The sequence below is a fragment of the Ochotona princeps genome, chromosome 1 (genome assembly GCF_030435755.1).
Source record: "Ochotona princeps isolate mOchPri1 chromosome 1, mOchPri1.hap1, whole genome shotgun sequence".
Lineage (NCBI taxonomy): Eukaryota > Metazoa > Chordata > Mammalia > Lagomorpha > Ochotonidae > Ochotona > Ochotona princeps.
In genome coordinates this window covers 164,484,355-164,510,076 of record NC_080832.1, presented here as the reverse complement: position 1 = coordinate 164,510,076, position 25,722 = coordinate 164,484,355, and the positions used below count along the sequence as shown (strand labels likewise).

The 25,722-nt window shown below is 49.4% G+C and overlaps 1 protein-coding gene and 1 pseudogene across 1 annotated transcript; both read right to left on the bottom strand.

The window, feature by feature from the left end:
* Positions 1-611: 611 nt before the first annotated feature.
* On the bottom strand, positions 612-15,533 carry FAM50B (family with sequence similarity 50 member B). Its single transcript, XM_004598621.2, has 2 exons — positions 15,386-15,533; positions 612-1,723 (listed from the first exon to the last, which is right to left on the bottom strand). Exon 2 carries the CDS (start codon positions 1,654-1,656, stop codon positions 631-633), a length of 1,026 nt encoding a protein of 341 aa, XP_004598678.1. The 5' UTR covers positions 1,657-1,723; positions 15,386-15,533; the 3' UTR covers positions 612-630.
* On the bottom strand, positions 3,045-4,187 carry LOC101524213 (Y-box-binding protein 1-like; annotated as a pseudogene).
* Positions 15,534-25,722: the final 10,189 nt, after the last annotated feature.

Here is a 25,722-nt window from a genome sequence, read left to right as displayed (position 1 = left end):
GCTGTAATTGGTATAGTCAGAAGATAAGCTACACTTGTGGTTTGCTCTCCAAACACCTGCACTGGTCAAAGCCAGGCCAGGCAGCTAGGAGCTCCACCTGGACCCCCACGCAAGGGACAGGAGGCTGAGTTCCAGGACGGTCATCTCCTGCCTCCTAGGCACATTAGTGGGCAGCTGGTCTACGAACAGAGGCTGGACTCAACCCCAGACCCTGGACGTGCCAACTTCTTGTTCTGTATCCCAATGCCAGCCTCCAAGACAGTACTTAAGCGCAGTATTTCAAGAAGGCAAAAAATCAACACAGAGGATGACATGTAAGCAGCTGGTTGCCTGCACCAAGGGCTGGACTGGAGCCACGCTGGAGTCTTCAGCAAAAGGAAGGTCAGTAACCTGGACGCTGTCTATAGCCCTGAGCAGCATGCTGCTGGGAGGAGGGACCAAAAGCCCAGGCAAGAAGTAACAGCAGAGAAGCACGCCTCAGGCACACAAGGACTAAGGTGGAAGGCTGCCAGCCCTCCCCACGTTTATTTGACTTAGGGGAGCAGGGATGAGGAGGGTGGGCGGGAGGAAGTACAAGCCAGGGGATGGGAGTGGCACAGGTAGCAGCGTTGGGGCAACCAGGCCAGGAAGTCACCGGATGGTGTACTTGTCCCACTTGCGCTCGGGGTCGTAGGGCTCCCAGCGGCTGGCCGGGAAGATGTGTTTGTTCTTCTCGTACCAGCTGCGCAGCACCACCTTGCCCGCGTGCGACTCGTCCTTCTCCATGCTGGCGTCGCTCAGCAGCCGCACGTCATCGTGCACGTCGAAGTTGAAGAGGGGCCCGCTCTTGCCGCGTGCTTTGCTCACGATGAAGTCGTAGAAGGTGTGGTAGTGCGGCAGGATGAGGTCCTCCTTGACATACATGAGCTGCTCCACGCCAGCCGCGCGCAGCTCGCGGAAGTCCTTGCGGAGGCCCTGCAGTGCCTGCTTCAGGAACTGCTGCACCGTGCTGCCTTTGCGCATGCGGGCCGTGCGCCGGTGGCCCGAGCCATCCCAGTAGCTGAAGGTGATCTCCATCTCCTCGCCCTTGACCTTCTCGCGCTGCGCCTCCCACTCTCTGCGCAGTTCGTCTCGCAGCCGGTTCTCAGCCTCCTCACGCTCGCGGTCCGGCAGGAAGCTCGTGTCCACGTCCGGGTTTTTGCCCAGGTTCTTCTTGGCCGGGAGGAGCGCGCCTGCTCCGGCTCCCGCTTGGTTCTCGGAGCCCTCGGCGCCACCATCGCCACCATCGCCATCCTCGATGTCGTTGAAGGAGAAGGATAGGCCCCGGATCTGGCGCTGGCGTGCGCGCTTGCGCTCCTTCTCCCGCTGCAGCTCTAGCTGCTGCCTGCGCTCCTCCAGCTGCTCCCTGCGGGCCAGCTGCACCTCGCGCTCCCTCAGCAGGGCCTCCTGCCTGGCCTTCATGTCGTTGAGCGTCACCAGGCCCACGGTACTCGACCTGAGCTCGGCCTCCACCGCGTCGTAGTGGGCCGAGAACTTCTTGTCCACCTTCGACTTGAGGATGGTCTCCTCGGCGATGCGCTGCTTTAGCACCTGCATCTGCGCCTTCTGCTTCTCGCGCTTCTTGATCAGATGCATGGCGCGACCCGCCTCTCGCATGGTGCCCTTGTACTGCGCCATGGCTGTGCCTTGGCTGCCTCCTGCTCCCTGTGCGCGACCCTGGGCGTCCGGGGTTAATCCATGGATCCTGTAGCAAGGAAGGAAAAAAGCTGTGAGACTCCGTGCCTCCTCACAAGACTGTGATGCGGCGGTGCCTGGACAAGAGGCCCCTTGGTCAGATCATCAAACCTCATGGTCCGTACAGGCTGAGGAGGGAGCTATCAGGACGGGCCCACCAAGGGGTTCATGCCAGAAATGCCTTGTAGGAGCCATCAGTTGCAGCAAAGTCCTTCTTCTTCCCCAGCCCAGCACTTGCTCCTAATCAGGAAGCTAGCCGCCTTTTCCCTCTCCTACTCTTGGCACATCCTCCCGCTATTGTCACCCTTGTGGCTCTTTCCTGCGTTGCCTGCCGTGAAAACTCTTTTGATTGTTTCTCCTGGGGGATCAGTGAGGATCCTTTGTCCTGCAAGGACTCTCATGGGACCCGACCGCCCCCCGGCCATGGCCTGTGTCCGCACACACTCCCTGGAGTCCCGCACCAGGAAGCAGCCACTGGGAACTGGAATGCAGAACTGGCCTTTGCATGAAATCTCCCCAGAAGTGCTGGCCTCCGCCGTGCGTGGCCCTCAGGGTCAGTTTGCTCCCATGGTCTCAGGCCAAACGCCCTGTGCCCTATGCTGTCATCATAAGAGAGGTCAGAATGACGGATGCCCTACTGTGTTCAGTTAGATAATCCAGCCAACCCCACCTCCATCCAACCAACTGGAATCTGGATGCATCTGACACAATTGTCCCATCTCCAAGCTGATCAGAACTCGCAAATCGATGTGGTCTCTGTGCTTCCCCAGCCCCTCCTCCCGTTATCCTGCACGTGCTGTGTGCGTAACCCCCAGCCAGCCCTGGAATGACAAGGTTTTCCCTGAACACTTCATCTGGAGTTACAACAACCACCGCCCAGTCTCCAAGTGGTCATCTCCTCTTGCAGGCTCAATTCTCAATGAGAAATACTCCGCCACGCAGGCAGGAATGGCTGTGGACTCTCATTATTGTCATCAGCAATAACAGTGCTGACGCGGGGCAGGGAGTCTTGTCACTTTCCAATGAAACCAAAGCTACCGATCCAATCACGTTTCATTTTCTAAATTATTTAAGACCTTTATTAACAGGTGCTTGCAGTTTGTTGACTTTTTTTTTTTTTTTGGAAAAAATCAAGTTGTAAACTTTTACGACAAATTAAAAATGAAGTTCTTAAAAATCTCAACTTGACCAGATATGAAACAACCAGGCTTTTTAAAAAAACATGTTTGTCATTACCAAAAAGAGACATCTTTAGGTAAAAATAATAAAAACCCCATGCTGCATATATAATGCAGATAGTTCTAGTTAGCTGGTCAACGGGCAGAAAGCAATCACTTAAGGTCTTCAGCTCCAATCTTTAGTTCATTTCTTATTGCTGGAATTTCATATTCATTTCTTCTTGTTGGATGACTAAACCAGATGATGGTGAAGATGCTAAGCCTGCATTTTTCACTCAGCCCGCCCTGCTCAGCCTCGGGAGCGGACGAATTCTCAGCTGGCGGGTCGGCTGTTTTTGTCTCTTTGCCATCTTGTGGTTTAGGGTTATCTGGGCGTCTGCGTCGGTAATTGAAGTTGCGTCGGCTGCTGCCCCTGGATCTCCTTGATTTTCCTTACCCTCTTCATTGCCGCCCTCTCCAGGCTGTCTTTGGCGAGCAGGACCTCGGCGGAATCGTGCTCTATAAGCGCACACATGTTCTTTCTCACGGGTCTGCCTTGTTCTCCTGCACCCTGGTTGTCAGCACCTTCCATCACTTTGGGCACAGGAGGGTTGGAATACAGTGGCCGACGCCCATAGGGTCTCCGCAGGCAGTCAGGTGGGAACCTTCGCCTGCGGTAGGGCCACGTTGTTGGGCCTGGCCTTCGGGAGCACTCTCCGATCCCCCACTCTCACTATGCTGGTAATTCCGCTGGTAATTGCGTGGAGGACCCCTGCGGCGAGGGTAGCTCTATAATGGTTCTGGTCTGCTGCATATTTACTGCCGTGTACTGGAACGCCACCAGGGCCTGTAAAGTTTGCTGCCTCCGCACCCTTTTCTCCTTCAACAACATCAGACTCCACAGTCTCTCCATCTCCTGCACTGCGAAGGTACTTCCTGGAGTCATTTTTCTTTATGGCAGTCTGGGGCACAAACACGTCTTCCTTGGTGTCATTCCTGTTGATGAAGCCGAATCCATTCCTTACATTGAACCATTTTACTGTTCCCAAAACTTTCGTTGCGATGACCTTCTTGTCCACGAGGTGAGCCTGCCCATGACTCCCTGCGCCGCTGCCAGTGGTGCCAGGCTTGGTGTCTGCAGCGCTGAGGGCACTGCAGCAGCTGCGGCTCCTCCAGGTCTGTGATGGTAACAAGGCCGGCGGCGGTGGGGCTCTTCAGGGCTCTCTGGGGTCCGCTCTCTGCTCCTGCTACCGATAGAACTCCAATCACACGTTTTAGTTGAGGGGGAAAAGTGCTACATCCTCCAAGCTTCGCCATAAAGTTAGACAAACAGGAGGAGTTCAGAAAAAACAGCTCCCTGTAACTTGCGTTAACAGGAAACATCAAAACAGACACGGTTTCCAACTGAAGCAATGTAACCAAACCCCCAAAGAAGACTTCTTTGTCCTGGTCAAGTTTTCAAATTACCTCCCAGCTCAGAACTCTGCCTTGACAAGATTCCTCCTCCTCCACGAGTGGCACGAGTGACACATGTCCAAATACTGTCCTGCCTGGAGTCAGCCTGGAAATGAACGGGCTGCGGGCAGAGCAGTTGTCCCAGAGGGCCTGCCTCTACCCTGTCGGTGTGGACTGGGACTGTCCTCACTCAGCTCTGTCACTGGTTCTTCACCTGGAGCAAAGCCACAGGACCTCACGTCAGCCAGACGCCACAGCACAGCTACTGCACGGCCCCTACAGTGTGCTGCCACTCAATTACAAGTGTAATAGGGTGTTTAAAGGTGAATGATAACATGGAACTAACATGTGGCTAGCAGCGTCTCCCAGTGTGAGAATTGCTGGGATGCCTCGTGGGAATGGGTTCATTAACCAGGAAGCGAAAAAAAAGTCAGCTGATTGAGCAAAGTTGGACAAATAACTAGTAACTCCTGGATGAAGCCTAGTAAGTTCTCTGTGGAGCCTCACCCAGAGAGGCGGGGAAAGAGACAGGTTCCAGACCAAATAGAGAGGAGAAACCCGATGAACACGTCACAGATTTGCAAAAGGGTTCCGTGCCATTGGCGTCTTTTAGAGTTTGGTGAGACTTGAGTTTTTCTTTAATTTTTAAAAATTCAATTGGGACATGTTCAAGAAGTGTCCTAAAAAAGATGAGAAATGAATTTACATCCTTGGTTGGGAAAAAAATGCTAGAAAGATGATTTAAACAAGCCGAACAGGAGCAGGCAGTCCCGACGGCTCTGTCCCGTCGCAGACAGCGGCTTTCCGTATTTCCAGATGCGACTTCTGTTATGTACCTGCTGAGTTTTCACTGACTCATTTTTTAAAATAATTATGTGAATTAGAAAGAAAGAGGGAGAGAGGGAGAGATCTTCGATCTGCTGTTTACGCTCCAAACGGCGACAACGGCCAGGGCTAGGCCAGGAGCTGGGAGCATTCTCCAGGTCTCACACAGAGGTGGCAGGGGTCCAAGGTGTAGTGCCACCCTCGACTGCTTTCCGAGACCATCAGAAGGGAGCTGGATGGGTGGTAGAACAGCCAGGACATGAACTGATACCCCTATGGTATGCCGGCGCTTGCAGGTGCCAATTTTACCCACTATGCCACTTCATGGATCCCCTCATTAATATTGTATGACTATTTTGCAACCAATCAGTTTTAGACTTTTGTCTACTGTCTCTTGGTGGATGAAGGTCTTTTCCCCCTTGGGGCCCAAGTTGTGGTGCAGCAAGTTAAGCCATGACCTATGGCTCTGACATCCCTATCGGAGCATCATTTCTGATCCCATCTGCTCCATTGACTCATCCAGCTTCCTGCTAATGCACTAGGACAAACAGTTGAAGATGGCCCAGCTTCTTGGACCCTTGCCACCCGCGTGTGCACCCCGAGTGGGGTGTTATTGTTGTAGCTTTGGAATAATGAATTTTCAAAAAAGGTTATGGCTTTCTCTGTGATAAACCAGCAAGCCTGGCCAGCTGCAAAAAAAGAGCAACTATATTAGATATATAATAGTATATATAATATTAGATTAGATTCATTTGTAAAAGCATGATCCAACTGAATTCAGCAGCTCATGAATATGTACACATTGACTGGCCAATGCTTTCATTCAAAAGAAATTCAGCCCGGCATATCTGTGGGTGAAATTTGCCATGTTAATATGCTCACAGATGCAACTCAAAAGCTATCATGAAAATAGCAATCAAGGAATGGAAAGGAACTTCTTGAACTTGATAAAAGGTGAGAAATCTATGGCATATTTAACACTACAGGGATACTTGCTACTTTTTATAAGATTTACTTATTTTTATTGGAAAGTCAGATTTATGGAGAGAAGGAGAAACCGAGAAAGATTTCTTCTGCTGGCTCACTCCCCAAGTGCCTGCGATGGCCGCAGCTGATCTGGAGCCAGGAGCTTCTTTCCGGGTCTCCAACATGAGTGCAGGGTCCCAAGGCTCTCAGCCATCCTCTGCTGCTTTCCCAGGCCACGAGCTGGGAACTAGAGGGGAAGTGGAGCAGCCAGGACACAAAGTGGTGCCCAAATGGGATCTTGGCACATAAAAGGTAAGGACTTTAGCAACTAGGCTACTGTGCTGGGTCCAGTACAAGGATACTGTAAAAATTCACAGAAAAATGGAATTGAAAGCACACATGATGGTACAGCCATCATTTTTTCATAATGTACATTTTCTGTGAATTTTTGAAGAGCTGCTCCTCCATATACGTCTATGTCCTTATGATTTTCTCAAAAATAAAATCATCGTGAAGTTCTGCCTAGGCCTGGATGACTGTAGGCTGGAAGCCAGTCAGCAGGATTCTGGGGTCCCTGTGGGGTCAAGGGCAGAGATGAGAGAAGGCCCCGACCCTCTCTTGACACATAGCTTGTAGCATGATCACCGGCAGCTCGAGGGAATGCGGCAGGAAGTGGGGTGCAGGCTGTAGGAGGACATTGTGACCCTAGAAGGTCAGCGAGCACAGGATTACAGTTGATTGGATAATATTTGCATGCTAACAACCAAATGGATACCTTTTGTATAACTGCCTGCAAATTCAGACCCAGTTTCAATTTTCTCCCATGCCCACAATGCTACGTCTCATACATGAATGAGCGCAGCTTGCGGTAGCTGTATCTGTTGCTCTGTAGTAACCCACTGTCCATCTCCAACCAACATATCATAAGTCAATTGCCCCCCTCCAGGGAGTTGCCGACCTGATGCGCCTAAGGATCACAGTTTTTCCTTAGCCATATCACTTCTCCACATTTTCCATTGGAAATATTGAGAAGGAGAAAGCTCTATTTTTGCTATTACTTCAAAATCATAAAGAATCCAGTTTGCTCCCTGGCTCCAGCCATTTAAATATTCCCACACATAAGAAGAAGTAGGTCCATAGGACACGCAAGCCTTTTTTAAAAGCTATGACAGCATTAACATCTAGGCTTTCATAGGTAGGTTGATTATTTTCATGACTAAGTATGATTGGAAAAAGCAATCGGAATTCATGAGGTCTCCGGGGAACATCAGACATTTGGAAATGTCTTTGATCAGATTTAAGAGCAAGACGGCATGGGCTGATATTTAACTGTTGCTTTATCCCAGCCTCATTTACCTCACTAGAGAAATCCTGTGGTTTAACACTGAAAATTTTCTTTTTCTTAGTTCTGATTTCATTTTCAGTCACATTATGGTAACATCTTCCAAGTTTTCTTTTCCTAATTTCCACATCCGTAGTATAAGGCCTTTCTCTTTTAGCTGCATTACAGTGGCATCTCCTCGTGGGAGGGTCTCTCACACGTTCTTTCTCATCTTCATCTGTAGTAGAAGCCATTTCTTTCCTAGCCACGTTACGGTGGCGTCTCCCATTAGGGAAATCTCTCACGGGCTCCTCCTTGCCATCCTCCTCATCTGTACTATGACGCATTTCTTTTTAGCCATATTACGGCGTCCTTTCCTGTTAGGTGGACCTCTTAAGAGTTCCCTTTCTCTTTCTTCCTTGTCCGTACTATGAAAAATTTCTTTTTTAGCTATGTTTGGGGGAGTGTCTCCTCTTAGAGGAGTTTCTTGCAGATTCCCCTTCTAAAATTATAACAGCTCTAATTAAAGCCCATTTAATCCAAAAACTAACTTAAATATCTTCTATCCTTCCGGCCTTTTTATCATTTTTCTGCGTAAAATTCTCAAATTCAGTTTCTAGTGTCCATTCATCTGGAGACCAAGGATTATATTAGCCAATAAGCTCTAAATAAGAACGCAATTGCTGCCTAGTTACCTTCGCTCCACTTTTCACTAAAAAATTCTGCATAAGAGAGATAAAAGACTGTGCCCTACACTGGTTCTGGCCCACTGTCCCACTCACCACTTTCTGTGGGGGTCTCCACTGCACTTTCTCGTCTTTCAAGTCCCTGTTCGGGCGCCACTTGTCGCTGTCCCGCAGCAATGGACTTGGTGCACGGAGCTGATAATAACACGCGTGGACTCTGACTGATGGTCAAAGCCGAAGTTTATTAGGGGCATCAGACTTTATATGGGATAAGGGAGGAGGTATTGAGCTTATCAACAAAACCCATTAACTGTTTCTACACTCTTGTTTGGAACTCCTTTTGTTTTGTATATTCTACCAAGTGTTCTCATTCACATGCTGTCCACTCAACTGTTCTCATACAAGTGATGTCCAATCAGTTATACCAAAAGTATCCATTCGGTTGCTATCATACAAGTATTGTCCAATCAACTAATCCTGTGCTCACTGACCTTCTAGGGTCACAATGTCCTCCTACAGGAGGAGGTGGAATACACTGTGGGGCTGCTGCCTACCGAGAAAAAGGTTCTGACCCATTTAGAACTGTGTGCCCTCACACTCTTACCCAAAGCAGAGAGGAGGGGATGTAGGAACACCCAGTTGGCACTGTGACAAGACCCTGTCGCAAGCTCCCAGATACTCTCTTTTTATTGCAAAGTGCAGAGGATGTGTCGCCACAGGACTGCTCCATGTCAGAGCAAGGCCTGGTGAAGCTGCTGCCTCCTCAGGGCCTGGGAAACCCACCACCAATTCCACTCTAGTGTGAGGTAGGATGGCTGAGCTCTGTCCACTGCCGTGCCTGTGAACAACAGGGTGGACAGCAAGCCACCCACCCTAGAAAGCTACTCTCTAGGCTGCTCATTGTAGGATCCAAAGACAGACAGAGGGAGAGGAAGAGAACACCCCGAGACAGCAGCCTCATAAATTCAGAAAATCAAGTCCTGAGATAACAAATTTTTACAATGTGTGAAACTGGCACACGTCAACTTTCGGCGCGTCGGTGAAGGACTCAGCACTCTAAGGGACCCCTAGAACGGAGGCCAGTCCGCACACTCAGTTCCTGGCAAACCAAGACGTCTCGGGGAGCCGTGAATGCTCTTCAGTCTGGTTATGGCATCTTTGATGATCAGCAGGGATGCAGTGAGCTCTTGGACTCCATCCCCACTTGTACCCCTGACCTTCAGCCATTTCAGAGGGAAACCCCCTTGGACCAGCCCAAGCCCTTCCTCCCCACTCCCAGATATCCACCTTGTGGTTACCTTCCCTGGGGAACTCCAGAGCTTTGGCTGCAAAAACCACTTATCCACCAAGCTTCCTGGAAAACCAAATGAGTTAATGATTATCCCAGAGCTGTGTGACTCCACAGGGGGGTATCTGCCAGCCCTAGGAAAGTGTGGTTGGCATCCCTTGTGGTTACTGGTGTCTATGGTTGGCATGACTGGCCCCAGGAGGGTTTATTCTTTAAACAGCTGTATACACAAGGGATACTGTGTATCGTGATGGTCAGGGAGTTGCGTAATGTTATCAGCTGGACAGCGGATGCCAAGGCTCCCCATGGGGGCATGCTAACCACCCCGCCCCCGCTGCACTTCCATCTCTCTGCAGAATGGAGCACCACAATGAGTCACAAGGCAAGAGACAGCTTCCGGATGTGTGTTGGTGTGCTCCTAGTCCCTCCCTGCCCCATCATCTGAGGCCAGACAGATAAAGAGATGATCTTTGGCCTCCACGTTGTTTAGTTCTCTCTTGAGGTGTATGCTTACGTAAGTGTTGACAAATGCCTTACATGTGGTCATTTTTTGGCAAAGTCTCTGTTGTGCTCATCTCCCATGTGGGTTTTCAGAGGCACAGGAAGACGGTCATGTGGAGTGGGAAGTCCAGGTGACTGAGTCCTCACTGCATTGTGTGACCGGTTTCCTGATTACCTGGTCTGGGGCAGTAGAACAAGGTGCAACACTCATGGGGCTTAGCACTGGGGGTGGAAGCAGGTGCTCCTTAGAAACAGGTGCTGTCCTGGAGGACCCTGTGGCCTTCACGTGCTGTGACCGGTAACCCCAGCCCCAATGCCATCCTTTGTCATTGTGTCACCATGTATTCGTGACACACTCAGCCAGTTTCTGCCTGGCCAACACCTGTCCAGTGTCTTGATCAATGGTTCCTTCTTTCCTTTAGCTATAGATTTGAAAGGCACAGTGACAGAGAAATATCTGTCATCTTCTGGCTTACTCTCATTGCTGTTGGCTGGACCAAGCCCAAGCTAGAAGCCAGAAATTCTGCCCAGGTCTCCCAAGTGGGCCCAAGTCCATTGGGCATCTCATACAGCTTTGCCAAGCCCACTATCAGGAGATGGATCAAAATCAGAGGAGCTGGGACTCAACCATGCTCTCCAGGGTATGGGCTGGGGCTTCCCAAGTGGCGGCTCTACCACACCTGCTTCCATTGGAGTTAACATCACTCAGGGTAGGCTCTTCGTGGTGCCACCTAACAGGGGGGTGCGTCTTCTCCATTGAGCTCTGTCCCTCCACATTGGGTTCATTCGCCTATAGAAGGGTTGTTGCCCAGCTTTGTTAGTGGAGCGGCTGTTCACGTTCACACACATGTCTTGCACTCCACCAAGGTGCCAATGATGCGGAGCGTTTTTTCCTGGGCTGACGCGCTTCCTTAGCAAAGCAGCTGTTCCAGTCTTTGGCCCATTCTTAACTGGACTGCTTAGCTGTTATCAAGCTGTGAGTATGTCTCGCATCAGCTGTGTGGTTTGTCATCGCTGTTACAGCTTAACTTCTCTTCATTCTCTTCTGCAGAGGAAAAAAATAACACTGAAACTTCTTCATGAAACTTCCCCTTGTTAGTTGTTTGGCTGTGAATCACAGTTTTGGTGCTTCATAAAGCCGTTCCTCACCTAACCTGAGAGGTCACAGAAGTGTTCTGTGACTGCTTTTCCTGAAAGGTTTATACAGCCTTACATTTTTGGTTTTGCTCTGTGGGTGAGGTGTGAGGTTGTTTCCCTTGCGTGTAAACGTTGCTCTTCGGGCAGTGTTCTTGGTGTGTAAGCACCTGGTCTGTCACCTGCATTCCCAATTCTTAATACAGTGCAAGTCTTCGGTGGAGACAGGGCTTTTGTCCTCCAGCAGGTGAAGGGGACTCAGGACAGAAGAAGAAAGCGATGGGAGAGGTGGCCCCGATGTCTCCTTGACATTCCCTTCAAGGCACAGTCCCCCTGGCCTGTGCTGGGACACAGGTGATGTGTGTTGAATGTGCTTCTTAACTATAACGGGGCATCCTGCACTTTGTCCAGTCTCAAATAACACATCACACCTCTGGCCATAGTAACATAGTAACACAGTAACATTTGAAGGCCTACTGGTTCTTTCTATTGACATCAATACATTTTAACACAAATATAATGTGTTTTTATTCACTTTCATTTTAAAAACTGTAATAGTCATTCTAATGTATATGGTTATATCTAGAATTATATATAAAGCACATTATATTATATATTATGTGATTATGTATATAAATGATACATGATATGATATATATATATAAAATAGGTTATATTATATATATATTGGTTCTTACACTATTAGTAGGCTTCCCTAACCTGGTAGTTACTGACTCAAGCTCAAGTTTAGCATCTTTTCACATGCTCTTTGGATTTCATGATCAAATGCTTTACATATTTTCCTAATGAGTTCATGGTTCTCTCTTACTGATTTGTAAGACCTCTATGTATGCTGAAATGAACAATCTCTAGCCTATCATATGAGTGTCAAACATTTCTTCCCAGTTTGTTATTTACATTTTTTAAAGATTTATTTTTATTTGTATTGGAAAGACAGATTTACAGACAGAAAGAGATATAGAAAGCAAGATTTTTCATCTGCTGGCTCACTCAAGTGACCACAACGGCTGGAGCTGAGCCAATCTGAAGGCTAGGAGCCAGGAACCAGGAGCTTCTTCTAGGTCTCACATGCAGGTCCCAAGGCTTTGGGCTATCCTTGACTGCTTTCCCAGGTCACAAGCAGGGAGCTGGATGGGAAGTGGAGCAGCTGGGATACAAACTGGTGCCCATATGGGATCCTGGTGCGTGCAAGGCAAGGACTTTGACCACTAAGCTACCTACCATGCCAGACCCTGCTATTTACATTTAAAAAAACTTATTTTTATTTGCAAATCAGAGTTACAGAGAGGCTGACAGACACACAGAGAGAGAATCTTCCTCCTCTAGTTTACTCCCCAAGTGGCCACAACAGCCAGAGCTGAGCTAATTCACAGCCAGGAGCCAGGAGCTTCTTCCAGGTCCCCCACATGAATGGAGGGTTCCAAAGACTTAGATCAGCAGTGCTACTTTCCCAGGCCATAAACAGGGAGCAGGATGAGAGGCTGAGCAGGCAGGACTTGAACCGGCACCCATATGGGCTGCCGACAGCACAGATGGAAGCTTGGCCTACGGCATCGTAATGCCAACCCCTTGGTATTTATACTTTGACTTGTGTGGATTGGGTTGATCACACAACAACTTTTATGTTTTTAAGCAGCCGACTTTGAGTCCTTTCTTTTATGCTTTGTAGGTTTGCCAATGTTTCCAGGGCCTGTGTTGTGGTGTAGTGGGTTACTCTGCTGTTTGTGACATGGACATCTTTCAGAGTGCTGGTTTGCCCCCCAGTGGATCCCTGCTCGTGTGCCTGGGAGACAGCCAGTGACAGTCCTAGTGCTTGGCCCGGGACCCACATAGGAGACCAGTCCTTGGCTTCAGCCTGGTCCTTCTGTGACTGAGTCAAAAGCTGGAAGATTTTCTCTGTCTCTCTGTCTCGTCATCTTTTTCTGTCATTCTTCCTCTCAAATAAGCAAATTAATGACTTTGAACAAAAAGGGCTTATTTTCCTTTGTATATGTGGGATCCATTGTTTAATGTACCGTGATGTTAGCACCTATGTTTTTTTCCAAAGGAAGATATTAAATGCTCAGGGAGTTTTTTTTCCAACCTTCTCAGTGGGTCATAGATATTTTAAATAATACTATGCACATTTTTATTGTGACTTGTGGTTTGCAAAGCTCCTTTGCCTCCTGAAATTGGAATCTCTCTGGGTCAGCCGGGAGTACGTCTGGCTCAAAGTTGCTTCAATCAAGTGGCTTCTCTGTGGAGAGCAGAGGCTGCAGGAGCTGCGGGTGCGGCTGGCTGCGGAGGCCCAGGGGCCTCAAGTTCCTGCTTCCGGCTTCAGCGCTCACCGACTCTCCTTGAGACTGCATGGAGCCTTCTGGAAGGTTCCAGGGCTTGTCTGCCTTGCTTTCCCCGACCCTCTTGGAAGGAAGGGATTCAGTGCAGATCTCTCAGCATGGCCAGGCCTGGCGAGCAGGACAGTGATGAATGAGAATCTGAAAGGCGACTTTTAGACTCAGCCAAGCAAGGTCTACACTGGAGTGGGAGAGAGAGAGTGAAACCTGGGCTGCCTTGGGGCAAAGGCTAAGGCCCCCAACCAGAACTGGCCTTGCAGGAGGGAGAGGGCAGAAGCTGTTTGCTCACAGGGGCAAACAGTCCCCACAGGCAGTCTCTTTCCATGGCCATAAGAACTCTGCAAAAGCAGGTGGAGGCTAATGTCTCCAATTTTTTTAAAAAAATATTTTGTTAAAGACTTGTTTATTTGAATGGCAGAGAGAGAAAGAGAGAATCATCTGATCCACCCCCCAAACGGCTGCAGCAGCCAGAGCGGAGCCAGGCTGAAGCCAGGAGCCAGGAGCCTCATCCAGGACTCCCGTGTGGATACTGAGACCCTCCACTGCTCTCCCAGACACATCCGCAGGAACCCGAATGGGAAGCAGCAGCTGGGACTTGAACCAGAGCGCCCTTGCAGGTCGCCAACGGTGCACGCATCTGGCTTCCCCTGCTGCGCAACACCAGCCTCTTAGAGGAGGAGACTAAAGCCGTAAGAGTTGTCAGGCTTGCCCTCCATCGCCCTCCTGGTGGACAACAAAGCTCAAATCTGCATCTCACGCTATATTCTCTGCTCTCTCCAGTGACATTCAGTTACCACCTTACTGGCTTGCACCTGTCACTGGCAGAGTACAGGAGAGAGAACATCTTAACTAGCTCACTTTTAGGACCGAGGTGGTCAGGAGATGCCAGGTTTTTGCCAGTGTGTGCGTGTCATGCTCCTGTGGGGGCAGAACTTAGTGACAGAGTACCCCACAGGGGCTTCAGAAAGCTGAAAATGAAGGTCTGTCTGTCTCTGCACAGCCTTGGCCATGGCAGAGCAGAGTCCGGGACCAAAGCTTGTGACCAGACAGTTTATTCTGGAATGTGGGTTATCTAAGAGCTCACCACCCAGGGGTTGATGGTTGCCCTACAGGATATTAATTTAATAAGCCACATGAGTGAGTGTTCAGTGGGTTGCCTCAGACAACCGGATCAGCCACCCTATCAGGGTAGCAGAAACAGGAAATGAGGAGATTGGGGGAGGGGACTCCAGGGTGAAGGTGGTTAGACAGAGCTATCCACCATGATCCTGGCAGGAGAGAGACAGGACCAGAGGATGCAGCTAGAGACAGAGAGCTGGAGAGCTTCTAAAAACAGGGGCTCTTCCCAGACACCCACAAGAGCCCAGCGGCTGGAGTTGAGCCAGCCTTAAGGTAGGGGTGGGGCACCCAACCCTGGGCGTCCCCAGTGAGCGGCCAGGCCCCGAGTCTGCAGGCCGTCACTGCTGCCTCCCAGGGCACTCCTTAGGAGGAAGCTAAACGGAGAAGTGGAGCTAAGACTCAGAGCCAAGTCCTTCCACCTGGGATGCAGGTGTATCAACCGCCGGGGGTGAATGTCTGCCCTGGGATCAGAAGACGTTAAGGGGAGATTTAGGCAACACACAATCCATGTTGAGATAATTATGCAAAAACTCTATTCAACTACTGACACACACTGCAAGTCCAAATGCTGGTTTGCCTGATACACCTCTGATGGCTCGCAGGTGCAGGGTTGCAACCATAACCCTCAAACCAGTCCTCCCAGCGTCTCCTCATCCGAGCATGTCAGAAGCCCTGTGACACAGTGAGGCTTTTCCCACAACCTCACTAGAAGGGGTCACTCCCCCACACTGCCTGCCCAACAGTGTACCCCAATCCTTGGCTCGACCTTCAGTGTCCGCCCCAACGAATTTTACTTTTAACCATACTGCTGGGCCTTCCTTAACTGCCCCAGCCAGATGGCAGGCAGCCAGTCACATTTTTCTTACCGTTAGATAAATGGGTCAAGATTATTTCTTCTTGTAAGAGTCTTCCCTAATAGTGTTCGCTGTGACAGGAGTTGATACACAAAGCACCAACTGCTATGGCCGGCCACCAACCAATCAACAGCAAGCCTGAGCCATTCCACTGGAGGCAAGTGTAACTGCCAATCTGGGTAGACCAGTTGCCTCCACCCTGCCCCCAGCCTTCCCTGTTCTGTCTTTTCCTTGTGCTTCACGACGGCCTTTCCTTCTCTGAGACTAATTAAGGTTCTGTGTTACAGTATTATTGTCGGAATTCATATGATGAGCAACATTTAAGTTACCTATGCTTTGGGGGTAATATTTCATTGATTTGAATGGCAGAGAGTTCGAGAATAAAGATTGAGATAGGAGATAGGGAAATAGAGATATGATACAGAGATACAAAAACAATGAAGAGAACTTTGCCCTCCCCTGGTTCGAGTCCTAAATTCTCCCCACGGCTCTAGGCTGGAGTGGCACCTGGGATGCCGCAGGCAGGGTGAAAGGTCACCCAAACAAGCATTGGCGTCAGCAGGAGGAAGCTGGACGCTCACCTCCTGTAGTCCTGGGTCCAAGGACCCTGTGCAGGGAGGGGGTCAGCAGCTTCGATAGGGTCTCCCATGAGGGTTATAGGGCTCCAGTTGCTTGAATCATGACTGTCACCTCTCAGGGCATGTTAGCAGGAAGCAGGGCTCAGGAATTGTCACCTTCTTTGTTGGACTCAAAGCTTGTCCTTTGCAATGCCTTTCTCCTCTCTCCACAAAACACTTTCATGATATTTCCTTTCTAGAGAATTTTTTTTTTTAAAATATACACTTTCATTTTGGCATGATTAATCAAAATCATATTTTATGGTTGTTATTTTTAGAAAAGACTTTTCAGTTCCCCAAATTTATCACTGATAGTGACATGCGTTCTAGAACTTTATTTATAGCGAAGTGAATGAGAGAAGAATTTACGCTAGAGCTTACACCCTCAGTAGCCAGTGGACCCCCATTTTATTTCCCAGAACTTGTTAAATATGGGAAAGCCCTCTACGTAGCTTCCTCCAAGTATGACCCTGACGAGCTTTCTGCATAGCTGTGATCTGTACTCCTAGAAGCTGTTACTGAGCCAGGATGCTTTTAAAAACACAGCTCCCAAATTCTCTCTGGAGCTCTTTCCATTGGCTTTACAGTCTGCTCACCTTGCATCTGGGCAGGTCTGGGACTTGACTGTCGCTCACAGAATGCCTCCATGTCAGCTGCCTGCTCCTGGGAGTCCTAACTCCATCCCTTTGTCCATGAAGTGTTTACATCTTCACCTGCCGTCCTCTAAGGAAACCTAGGATGTATCCCATCGCTGCACCTGCCGCTCCAGCTTAGATGCCAGCACCCATGCTCAGATGTGTGAGTGGGGGTGCCTCCAGCTGGCGACAGGCTTTGTCTCACCCCCACCACCGAGTCGTTTCAGCTGTGGTCCCAACCTTTGCTGAGCAAGACGAGTGAGAAAACGGTCGTTCCATGTCACTGCCTTTGCCTGCAATAGTTACACAGCAGTAGCCACTGCCAAAACAACTACAGGCAAAAATAAATGTGACCCAGGTGCACTCTTGTATTCGTAAGGCCTGGACTTGGGGACAAATGATTCACAAACATGCCTCAATAGGTGAAAGCTTTGTCAGCTAAATACTATAATTGCGCCAATGGACTGTTAAACAAATATGGTTTCTCTTCCATGAAAATTATGCCTTCAAAATACCTGAATTTACAATCCCCAAAGGAGGTTGGCCTTACCTCTCTCACCCACCCCAAAGCCATCATGTACCTTGCCCTTGCACCCCATATGCATGCCAAGGTTACATCCAGCCTGCTGTAAACAGTCACCTCTTGGCCATCTGTTGGAACCATCAGTGGCATTTGTTCTTTTCAGGAGGGTAGATCTGAGAAGGAGGCTATGGCAAGACCATGGTGCAAGTCAGGATGTTCAAGGATCCCAGGTATGGTGTAGTAACCGGGACTTAGGCACTGGATGGGTCTAATCACTTGGCCCCAAGAACCTAACATGGGATAACAGGCAATGGTGAGAACAGGCAGGAGTTGCTGGTCCAAGATACAAAGTGTACTAATCCCTCCTGACTCCGTGTTTCTTCAACTCGGCCTCCACAGTTTCCCAGGAATAGTCATTGCTAATTCTGTGCCACTCCCTGCCCCCAAGATGCGGACAAACCAGAATGGAAAGAATCAGCAGTCCTCAACAACTGTGATTCAGGTTTTTCACCTTGGAAAATATTACAAACTGAATGTTCCCAGGCAAGGGACAAGGAGCAGCAGCAACAGCTTCCTGGAGCTCATCCTTAGGTCCATGTTTCCATTCATTCATTCATTCCCTCCTGATTGACAGCCAGGACAAACAGAATGCTCATCAATAGTGCCCTTGGGGTCCCCTGGGGAGGGGGCACAACCCTTGGGCTGCATTAACTGCCAAATGTTCTTTCTCTTGGCCTGTGTAATACCTGAAAGTTGCTTTCTAAATTTTCTAGCTGTTGGGGACTGGCGTTGAGGTGCAGTAGATTAATAACCACTTGTAAGGCCAGCATTCCGTGTGGATGCCAACCTGAGTCCTGGCTGCTCCACTTCCGATCCAGCCCCCTGCTCACGTGCCTGGGAAAACAGTAGAGGACGGCCTAAGTGTCCGAGCATCTGCCACCCAAATGGGAGATCCGGATGGAGGTCCAGGCTCCTGGATTTGGTCTGGCCCACCTGGCTATTGCATTTGGACAGTGAACTAACTAGTAGATGGAAAATTCTCCCTTTCTCTGAAACCTTGCCTTTCAAACAATTTATTAATTAAAAAGCAAATAAATGTTTGTTTTAAAAAGAATTACATTAAAAACAGCAACAAGGTGGTTCACATTAAAAACCAGAGCTCTGGGACAGTTATCTCGCGTAGTGCTTACAACTGAGAAACCTACATTCCACATCAGAGTCCCCGGCTCAGAACCCGGCTCCAGCTCCTGTCTCTAGCTGCCAGCTAATACAGACGCTGTGAGGGTCTTGAGTGATGACAGCTCAGGTAACGGGGCTTCTGACACCTGCACAGGACACCAGGATTGAATTCTCACATCCGAACATCATCCTTAGCTATTACAGTGTTTGGGAGAGAGCCAGTGGATCTCTCTCTCTCCTTAACCAGATCACAAGCAGAGCAGCATAGGCACAAACAGGCCCTCCAGTACGTGATGCTGGCATTGCAGGTGGTGGCTTGGCCCACTGCTCTCCAACGTCAGCCCCCAAATCTCTTAAATCATTGGATAAATGAGAAGAGTCAAAACCACAACCCTCAGATTCTTCACGAAACCCAAGTTCATTATGAACTTTAGGAATTTGAAATGCATCCACCTGCCCTTATAGTTCCTTTAAAAGATGCATATAATCCTATGGTGATTCCTCAAAAAATAAAACTAAGAAGAATAGAATCACCACTATGTAACCCAACAATCCCACATCTGAGTTTATGCCTCTAAAGAATTGAATGCAGGATCTCAAATAGATATGTGTATAAGCAAATTCCTAGCTGTGCTTTCCACAGTAGTCAAAGACGGAAAATAACCTTGGTGTCTATGGACAGGTGATTGGGGTGAACAAGGGGCAGCAGGTCCATGCAATGAGATGCTAAACAACCTTCAAAAGAAAGGCTACAACCTGCACGAATCTTGAGGACACCGTGCTAAGTGACGGAGACGGACCAGCCACAGAGGACAAACCTTGCACTTACGTGAGAGCCCTACAGGACTCAGCTCCATACACAGAGGCAGAAACGAGGTCACCAGGCATGGGGTGGGGAGGGGATGGAAGTGAGCATTTAATGGGTGAAGAATTTCAGTTTGGGAAGGAGAGAAAGTCCTGGAGATGGACCATGGCACTGGCTGTCCAACAATTTGAATGGATTTAAAATGGTTAAAATGGCCCATTTCTTGTTACTCGTATTTTACCACAATTGAAAAGTGAATACAACAGCCACCTTCATGATCCACAGCTTCCTGTGAACAGTCCAAAGCAAACCCAGTTTGCTTCCCTGGAGGCTGGAGAACAGCTGTGAGAGAGGCAGATGGAATGGGGTGGGGAGGGGGAACAATTTGGGGTCACGAGGCTAATTGACCAATTGAGCGGGGACCCACTATGCTTTGATTAAAATAAGCCGTTCCTGACCTCTGTAGGTCTGTGTCAGACAAGTGCTGGCAGAATCTGAATTCAATGATCACAGCCTGTTCTGAAGTAACCGCCCACTTTACAAGAGGGAGAGGAGGCAGTTAAATGCAGGCAAGCCTGGGCTCACCAACGCTTTAAGAGAACAGTTAGCTTCGCTTGGCCAATGCATCACGGCAGATGGTAGTCCAGGCAGATTCCGGTATGGAGCCATCACATCTGGACTTTTTGTGTGGAATGATAACTTCTGGATTGATACCGAAGTGCCCAGGGATGCATCCCCCAACCCAAGAGGCACCTGCAGTGGTAGGTAGTAATGCTGTTTGGGTGCCTGCATACGCAGGCTGTATGTACCATGGATGATACATTTTCATATCACTTCGGTGTGAACCCTCATTTTGCTCTACTAACATGGGGGGTGCTTCTGAAATACGGGCATGCATGCTAGTAACCAATATCCCTTCTATATTACTCACACGTTACACAGTCCGGCCACCCAGGGACATCATCACGTGCACAGGCTCTGACCCTGCCAGCTGAGTGATCTCAGGCAAGGTGCCTTCTGATGCCTCCATGTCTGATTGTGTTGGCCTGTTGTAAAACGCAACAAGTGAAAACTGCTGGAGTTGGGCATGTCACATCCGAAGTGTTCACTCCGTTATGCAATGGATACCTGTGTTGGTGAACGCCTGAGAGTGCCTTCCAGGTAGCTAAGCATCCGGGCACTGCTGCCTGGGACCTGCCCCACTGCCTTCCTCACATTTACTAGTCATTGGAGCTTAGCCTCTGGCCCTGTGCCCAGAATCGTGGTTAGAATTGTCTTAAAATTATTTTATTTTATTTTACTCGAAACCCAGATTAGAGGAGAGATCTACCTACTGCTGGTCCACTCCCCAAGTGGCCCCAGTGGCCCCAGTGGCTAGAGCTGGGCTGATCTGATACCAGGGACCAGGTGCTTCTTCCAGGTCTCCCACATGCTTACAACATCTCAGGCACTTGGGTCATTCTCTGCTGCTTTCCCAGGATCATTAACAAGGAGCTGGATCAGAAGAGGAACAGCCAGGACATGAACTAGTGCCCATATGGGATACCAGTGCCACAAGCAGAAGATTAGCCCTCTAGCGACATGCCTCTCCTGGGGACTGGGATGATGAGAACTAAAGGGAGACGTGAGACCACAAACAGCTGACTGCATTGCTGCAAAGTCTTTAAAAGCAGCTTGCCTCACTGGAGCTCTCTGTCCTCTCCCTCTCCGTGTGTGTGTGTGTGTGTGTGTGTGTGTGTGTGTGTGTGTGTGTGTGTGACTGGGACCTCCTGGTCCGGTCCCACCCTGAGCACAGGAAGTGTCTAGCATTTCAAGTGACGTCACCGCCATCCGATCCAGGGATCCAACTGCTCCCCTGGATAAAGAACTGCAAATGAAGCCAGATGCTATGCTTTCTTGCAAGACAGGAGAAACACATGTCCTTTTTTTTTTTTTTTTTCGGTTCCCCTCCAAGGAAAAAGCGCCTCGGGACTTGGTGTTCTGTTTACACTGGCTCCCAGGGTCCCTGACGCTTGTGGAACAGGGAAGTGGGCTCCGAGTCCAAGAATGGAGCCCGTCCGATTGCTGTGACTGCCGGAGGAGAGAAACAGGAAGCGCTGGCCGTGACATCAGCGCTGAGGCATGCTGTCCCGTCCTGGAAAAAAATGCAGCTGGCTGTGGCTGGAGGATCTGCAGCCTGCAGGAGACAGGAGCCATGTGGGTGCTGGGCCAACTCCCGCACACAGTGAACATCGATGTGGAACTCTTAGCCACACCAGTGAGGCGGCAGGGAAAGGGTGAGGTACCTGTCTGCAGAGTCCAGTGCCAAGAAAGTGTGGGGAGAAATGAAAGCAGAAGCGGAAACCCTCCGGGGCTGAAATGCTTCTTTCGAACAAACTCCCAGCTGTGCATGGAGCTTTTCTTATATAAGCCTGGGCTTAAAAAGAGATCACGAGTTTGGGAAAACAATCTTCTATTTCTAAAGTGTCTCCTGAGTCAATAGCACCTGGGAGCCCGGAACGAGCATTGCCCGGACAGGTTCTTTCAGTGTGGAGAGGGAAGGGCAGTGCTGACTTGCCCTGTGACCAAGAGGAAATGGTTCTTTTTTTTTTTTTCTTTAAATTCCACTGTCCAGATGACAAACAAGGCTTCGAGGCATGCCTGTCTTGTCCAAAGCCCTGCAGCCTAGCAGAGGACCTAGTCCAATTGGAAGCCACGTGCCAAGCATGTCACTGGGAACAGGTGGAAGAACGTTGGTGCACCCTGACCAAGTCTGCATCGACAGGTGGAAAGGGCCTGAAGCAGGGGATAGGAAAGCTCTGGGGTGAACTTGGCTCTGCTTTGCCTGAGGGCTAGGCTGGCCACTGCCAACTCTGTCTCTGCTGGAACACAGCCGTGGCCTTCCAGGACCTAGGCACAAGGCTGCTGTTGTGCAAGAAGCAGAGCATGACGACCTCCCAGCCCACCATAACCCGCAGATACACACCCTGACTCTTCGTGGAAGATGCTGATGGACCACCGCTCGGAAACAAAACGGCCAGGAGAGGGGTCTCGGGTTCGGCGCCTTGCTGAACCACCAGCCATGGGGTGTGGCCACACCTAGTTGACTCCTCACCTTGGCAGAAAGTGGGGCTTGCACAGTGGCCACCTTTCTCCCCCTTCCTGCTGTCCCGACTGGGTCCCCCTGCCGGGCTGGGCTTTAATGGACCCTGCAGGCTCACGCTGTCTTCCAGCCACAGGCTCCTATGGGTGCAGGGCGAACGCAACTTGCTTTTGCATTCCTAACACATACCACAGAAGAGGCACTCCGGCGGTGTGAGTTCAAGCAGACAGCAGGAGCACCACTGCCGCACCATGTTTCAGAATCATTAAGGAGACGAGGGTCTCAGTGGCATCTACCAACACCCCGCTCACCCCGTGGCACATCACCTGGAACTTAAACCCGGGACTGGACCCACCAGCGAGGGTCTCAAGTCGATGCGCTTTTTGTATTTGTTCCATGACTGCTTAGTGGGAAGACAATTTTCTTTTGGAAAACCCTGTAGGAATCTTTTTTTTCCCACCAAGGGCTTTATCCGGTGCATTGAATATTATACAATATCGAAACATACAGTATTTGGGGTTGGGTTTTCATTTCACAATTTTTTTCATCTCTTACGACTGGGTTATAATTATAATTCATACATGTGCACACACACAGGAATAACTGAAATAATGGACTCCTATGCAAAATGTGTTTTTAAAGATTTATTTATTTTTATTACAAAGTCAGATATACAAAGAGGAGGAGAGATAGAAAGGAAGATTTTCCATCTGGTGAATTACTCCCCAAGTGACTGCAACGGCCAGTGCTACGCCAATTCGAAGCCAGGAACCAGGAACCTCTTCCGGGTCTCCCACGCGGATGCAGGGTCCCAAGGCTTTGGGCCGTCCTCGACTGCTTTCCAGGCCACAAGCAGGGAGCTGGATGGGAAGTGGAGGAGCTGGGATTAGAACCGGCGCCCATATGGGATCCCGACATGTTCAAGGCAAGGACTTTAGTCGCTAGGCCACGCCGCCGGGCCCCAAAATGTATTTTTAAAATTAATATATTTTCGGCTTTCTCTACCTTCAATACACTTTATTTTCTAGAGTCCTTGTGGGTTTTTTGTTTTTCACACTTTTCTGAACAGAGACTTCTCAGAGACCTACAAGGATATTTCAAAAAGTTCATGGAAATGGAATTAAAAGATAAGCTTATTTTGGGTTAAACAATGTAGCTGGTAAAATCATAGCCTGTGATGCCAGCATGCCATATGGGCATGTCCCGGTGGCCCCACTTCAACTCCGCTCCCTGTTATGGTCTGGGAAGGCAGCAGAGGGTGGCCCAAGTCCTTGAGCCCCTTGGCACACGCGTGGGAGGGAGCTCTTGGCTGCTCGTTTTACCGTTGCCCAGACCAGGCTATAGTGGTCATCTGGGGCGTGAATCAGTAGATGGAATCTCTCTCTCTTTAACTCTGACTTTCAAATAAATAAATAAATAAATAAATCTCCCTTTGCCCAAAAAAGGTTTGAACTTTACAAATAATTTTTTTCAAAATACACATTTTCCACAAACTTTGAAGACCGCTGGCTCCATTTTCACTATCACTCAAGAAGTTCCTTAAAGAAACTTTGTTCTGCCTCACTGTTTGGAGGAACCAAGTGCACGTGGGTGGCCCTGTGGGTCTAACATCTGATGGCACGGTGGGTGGCCGGTGACAAGCAGGACATGTGGAGGCCCAGGAAGTGGAGGGCGCAGGGAACGTGCTGGTCTCTGCTCTGCCGGGGAGCACCTGCTGGGTACACCGTGGGTGTGGCTCCTTGCATGTCGTTCCGTCTCCTCTCAGCGACACGACAATGGGTCGAACCATTGTCCTATTAATTTAACAAGTGAGAAAATGAAAATTCTCAGGTTAATGGATTGGCTCAAATATTCATACCTATGAAGGGGGCACTCAAGAGATCATGGAATGATGTATTATGGGAAAACTGAATGGATTTCAAAAAAATTGTTGCAGCAGTATTAATTTATTTTTTTTCTAAAAAAGCACTTCATTTATTCAGTTGAAAAGCAGAATTACAGAAAGGTGGGCAAAGGCAAGGAAAGAGAGAAAGGCAGAGGTGTTCTACCTGCTGGTTCACGCCCCAGGTGTCTGCCACAGCCCAGGATGAGCCAGGAATTCCATCTAGGTCTCCCAACAAGAATGGCAGGGGCCCAAGCTCTGCTTTCCCAGGCACATGAGCTGGGGGCTGGGTGGAAAGTAGAGCAGCTGAGACTCAACCCAGCGCACAGATGGGATCCTGGCATTTCAGACAGCAGCCTCACTTGCTACGCCAAAACATCAGCTCCTAATTCACCTTCTATTTGTATTTTTTCATGAACTTTCTTCCATAGCTGATAAGACAGAGCCCAGAATTGAGTTCAGGTCTCTCTGATCCCAAGACCTTCTCTCTTTGTCCAACTCTTCCTGGCCTTACTAGGGAACTAGTCACGTGATCTGACCACCAAGGCACAGGCAGTGCTCACCACAATGTCCACGCACCACCACATCGATCACCAAGGGGAAGAGGTTAAGGTTATTTATAAAGCAACAGGAAGGCTAATCGATCGCTATGTCAGATAAGAACCAGCTGGAACTTCCAATGTGCACCCAGCAATAAGGGCTGCCTCTGTCTAACTGAGAGAGTGGGGTTGAAGAGCGAGGGAGAAAGAGAGTGAGTGAGTGCCTAGGCACCAGGCCTGTTCACATCCTGTTCAAATCCTCTTGATTTGTCTGTAAAGTGTTGGTTTTATGACAGCTGGGGGGCCTGGCCTATAGCTGGATCTGTGGGCAGACTAGGAAAAGAATAAACTGTTGTAATGCAGTCCTGTGTGTGTGTTCCATGTCATGTAACATGCGGACATGGCATAGGGTGGAAGGACCACATGAACCTCTAGGAGACCATCAACACCATCCAGCTCAGCGAGGTGTCCCCTGGCACAGGGTCCCTGGGGTGGGCACTCAGCGCCCCTTCCCAAGGCCTGCCAATCACACCATTTTGTCTGGTCATTAGCAGGTTCTCCACATGGTTCTTGCATGTGAGAACCACCATTTAAGGATTAGGAGAGAAAGAAGAGTGTTCCCTTTGGGACGTGTGCAATATTTGGTACTTGCATAATTTAGGAAGAGAGAGAGAGGATTAGGAGAGAAAGAGTGTTCCCTTTGGGACGAAACAGGAATGAAAGAACAGCAGAAAACAGAGGCAGTGTAGGAGGCCGACGTGGTGGCACAGCAGTAAAGCCTTTGCCTATGATGCTGGCATCCCATGTGGGCATGGGTTCATGATCCAGCTCCCTGCTAGCTGCCACTGCAGCCGACTGGGAAGTGAATCAGCAGAGGGAACACCTCTCTCTCCTTCTCTTAGCTCTTTCAAATACATCAATAAATAAGTTGTTAAAAAAAGACAGAGTGTAGTGAAAAGAATGAGCAAAGGATGTTTTTCTTATATCGGAGTTCCAGGCTGTGTTTAAATCCCCTGTTTCCTTGTCCCATTGGCTTGCCTTCTCCTTGCCTGTGCCTTCCTCTCACCGCCACCACCGTGAAGCCACC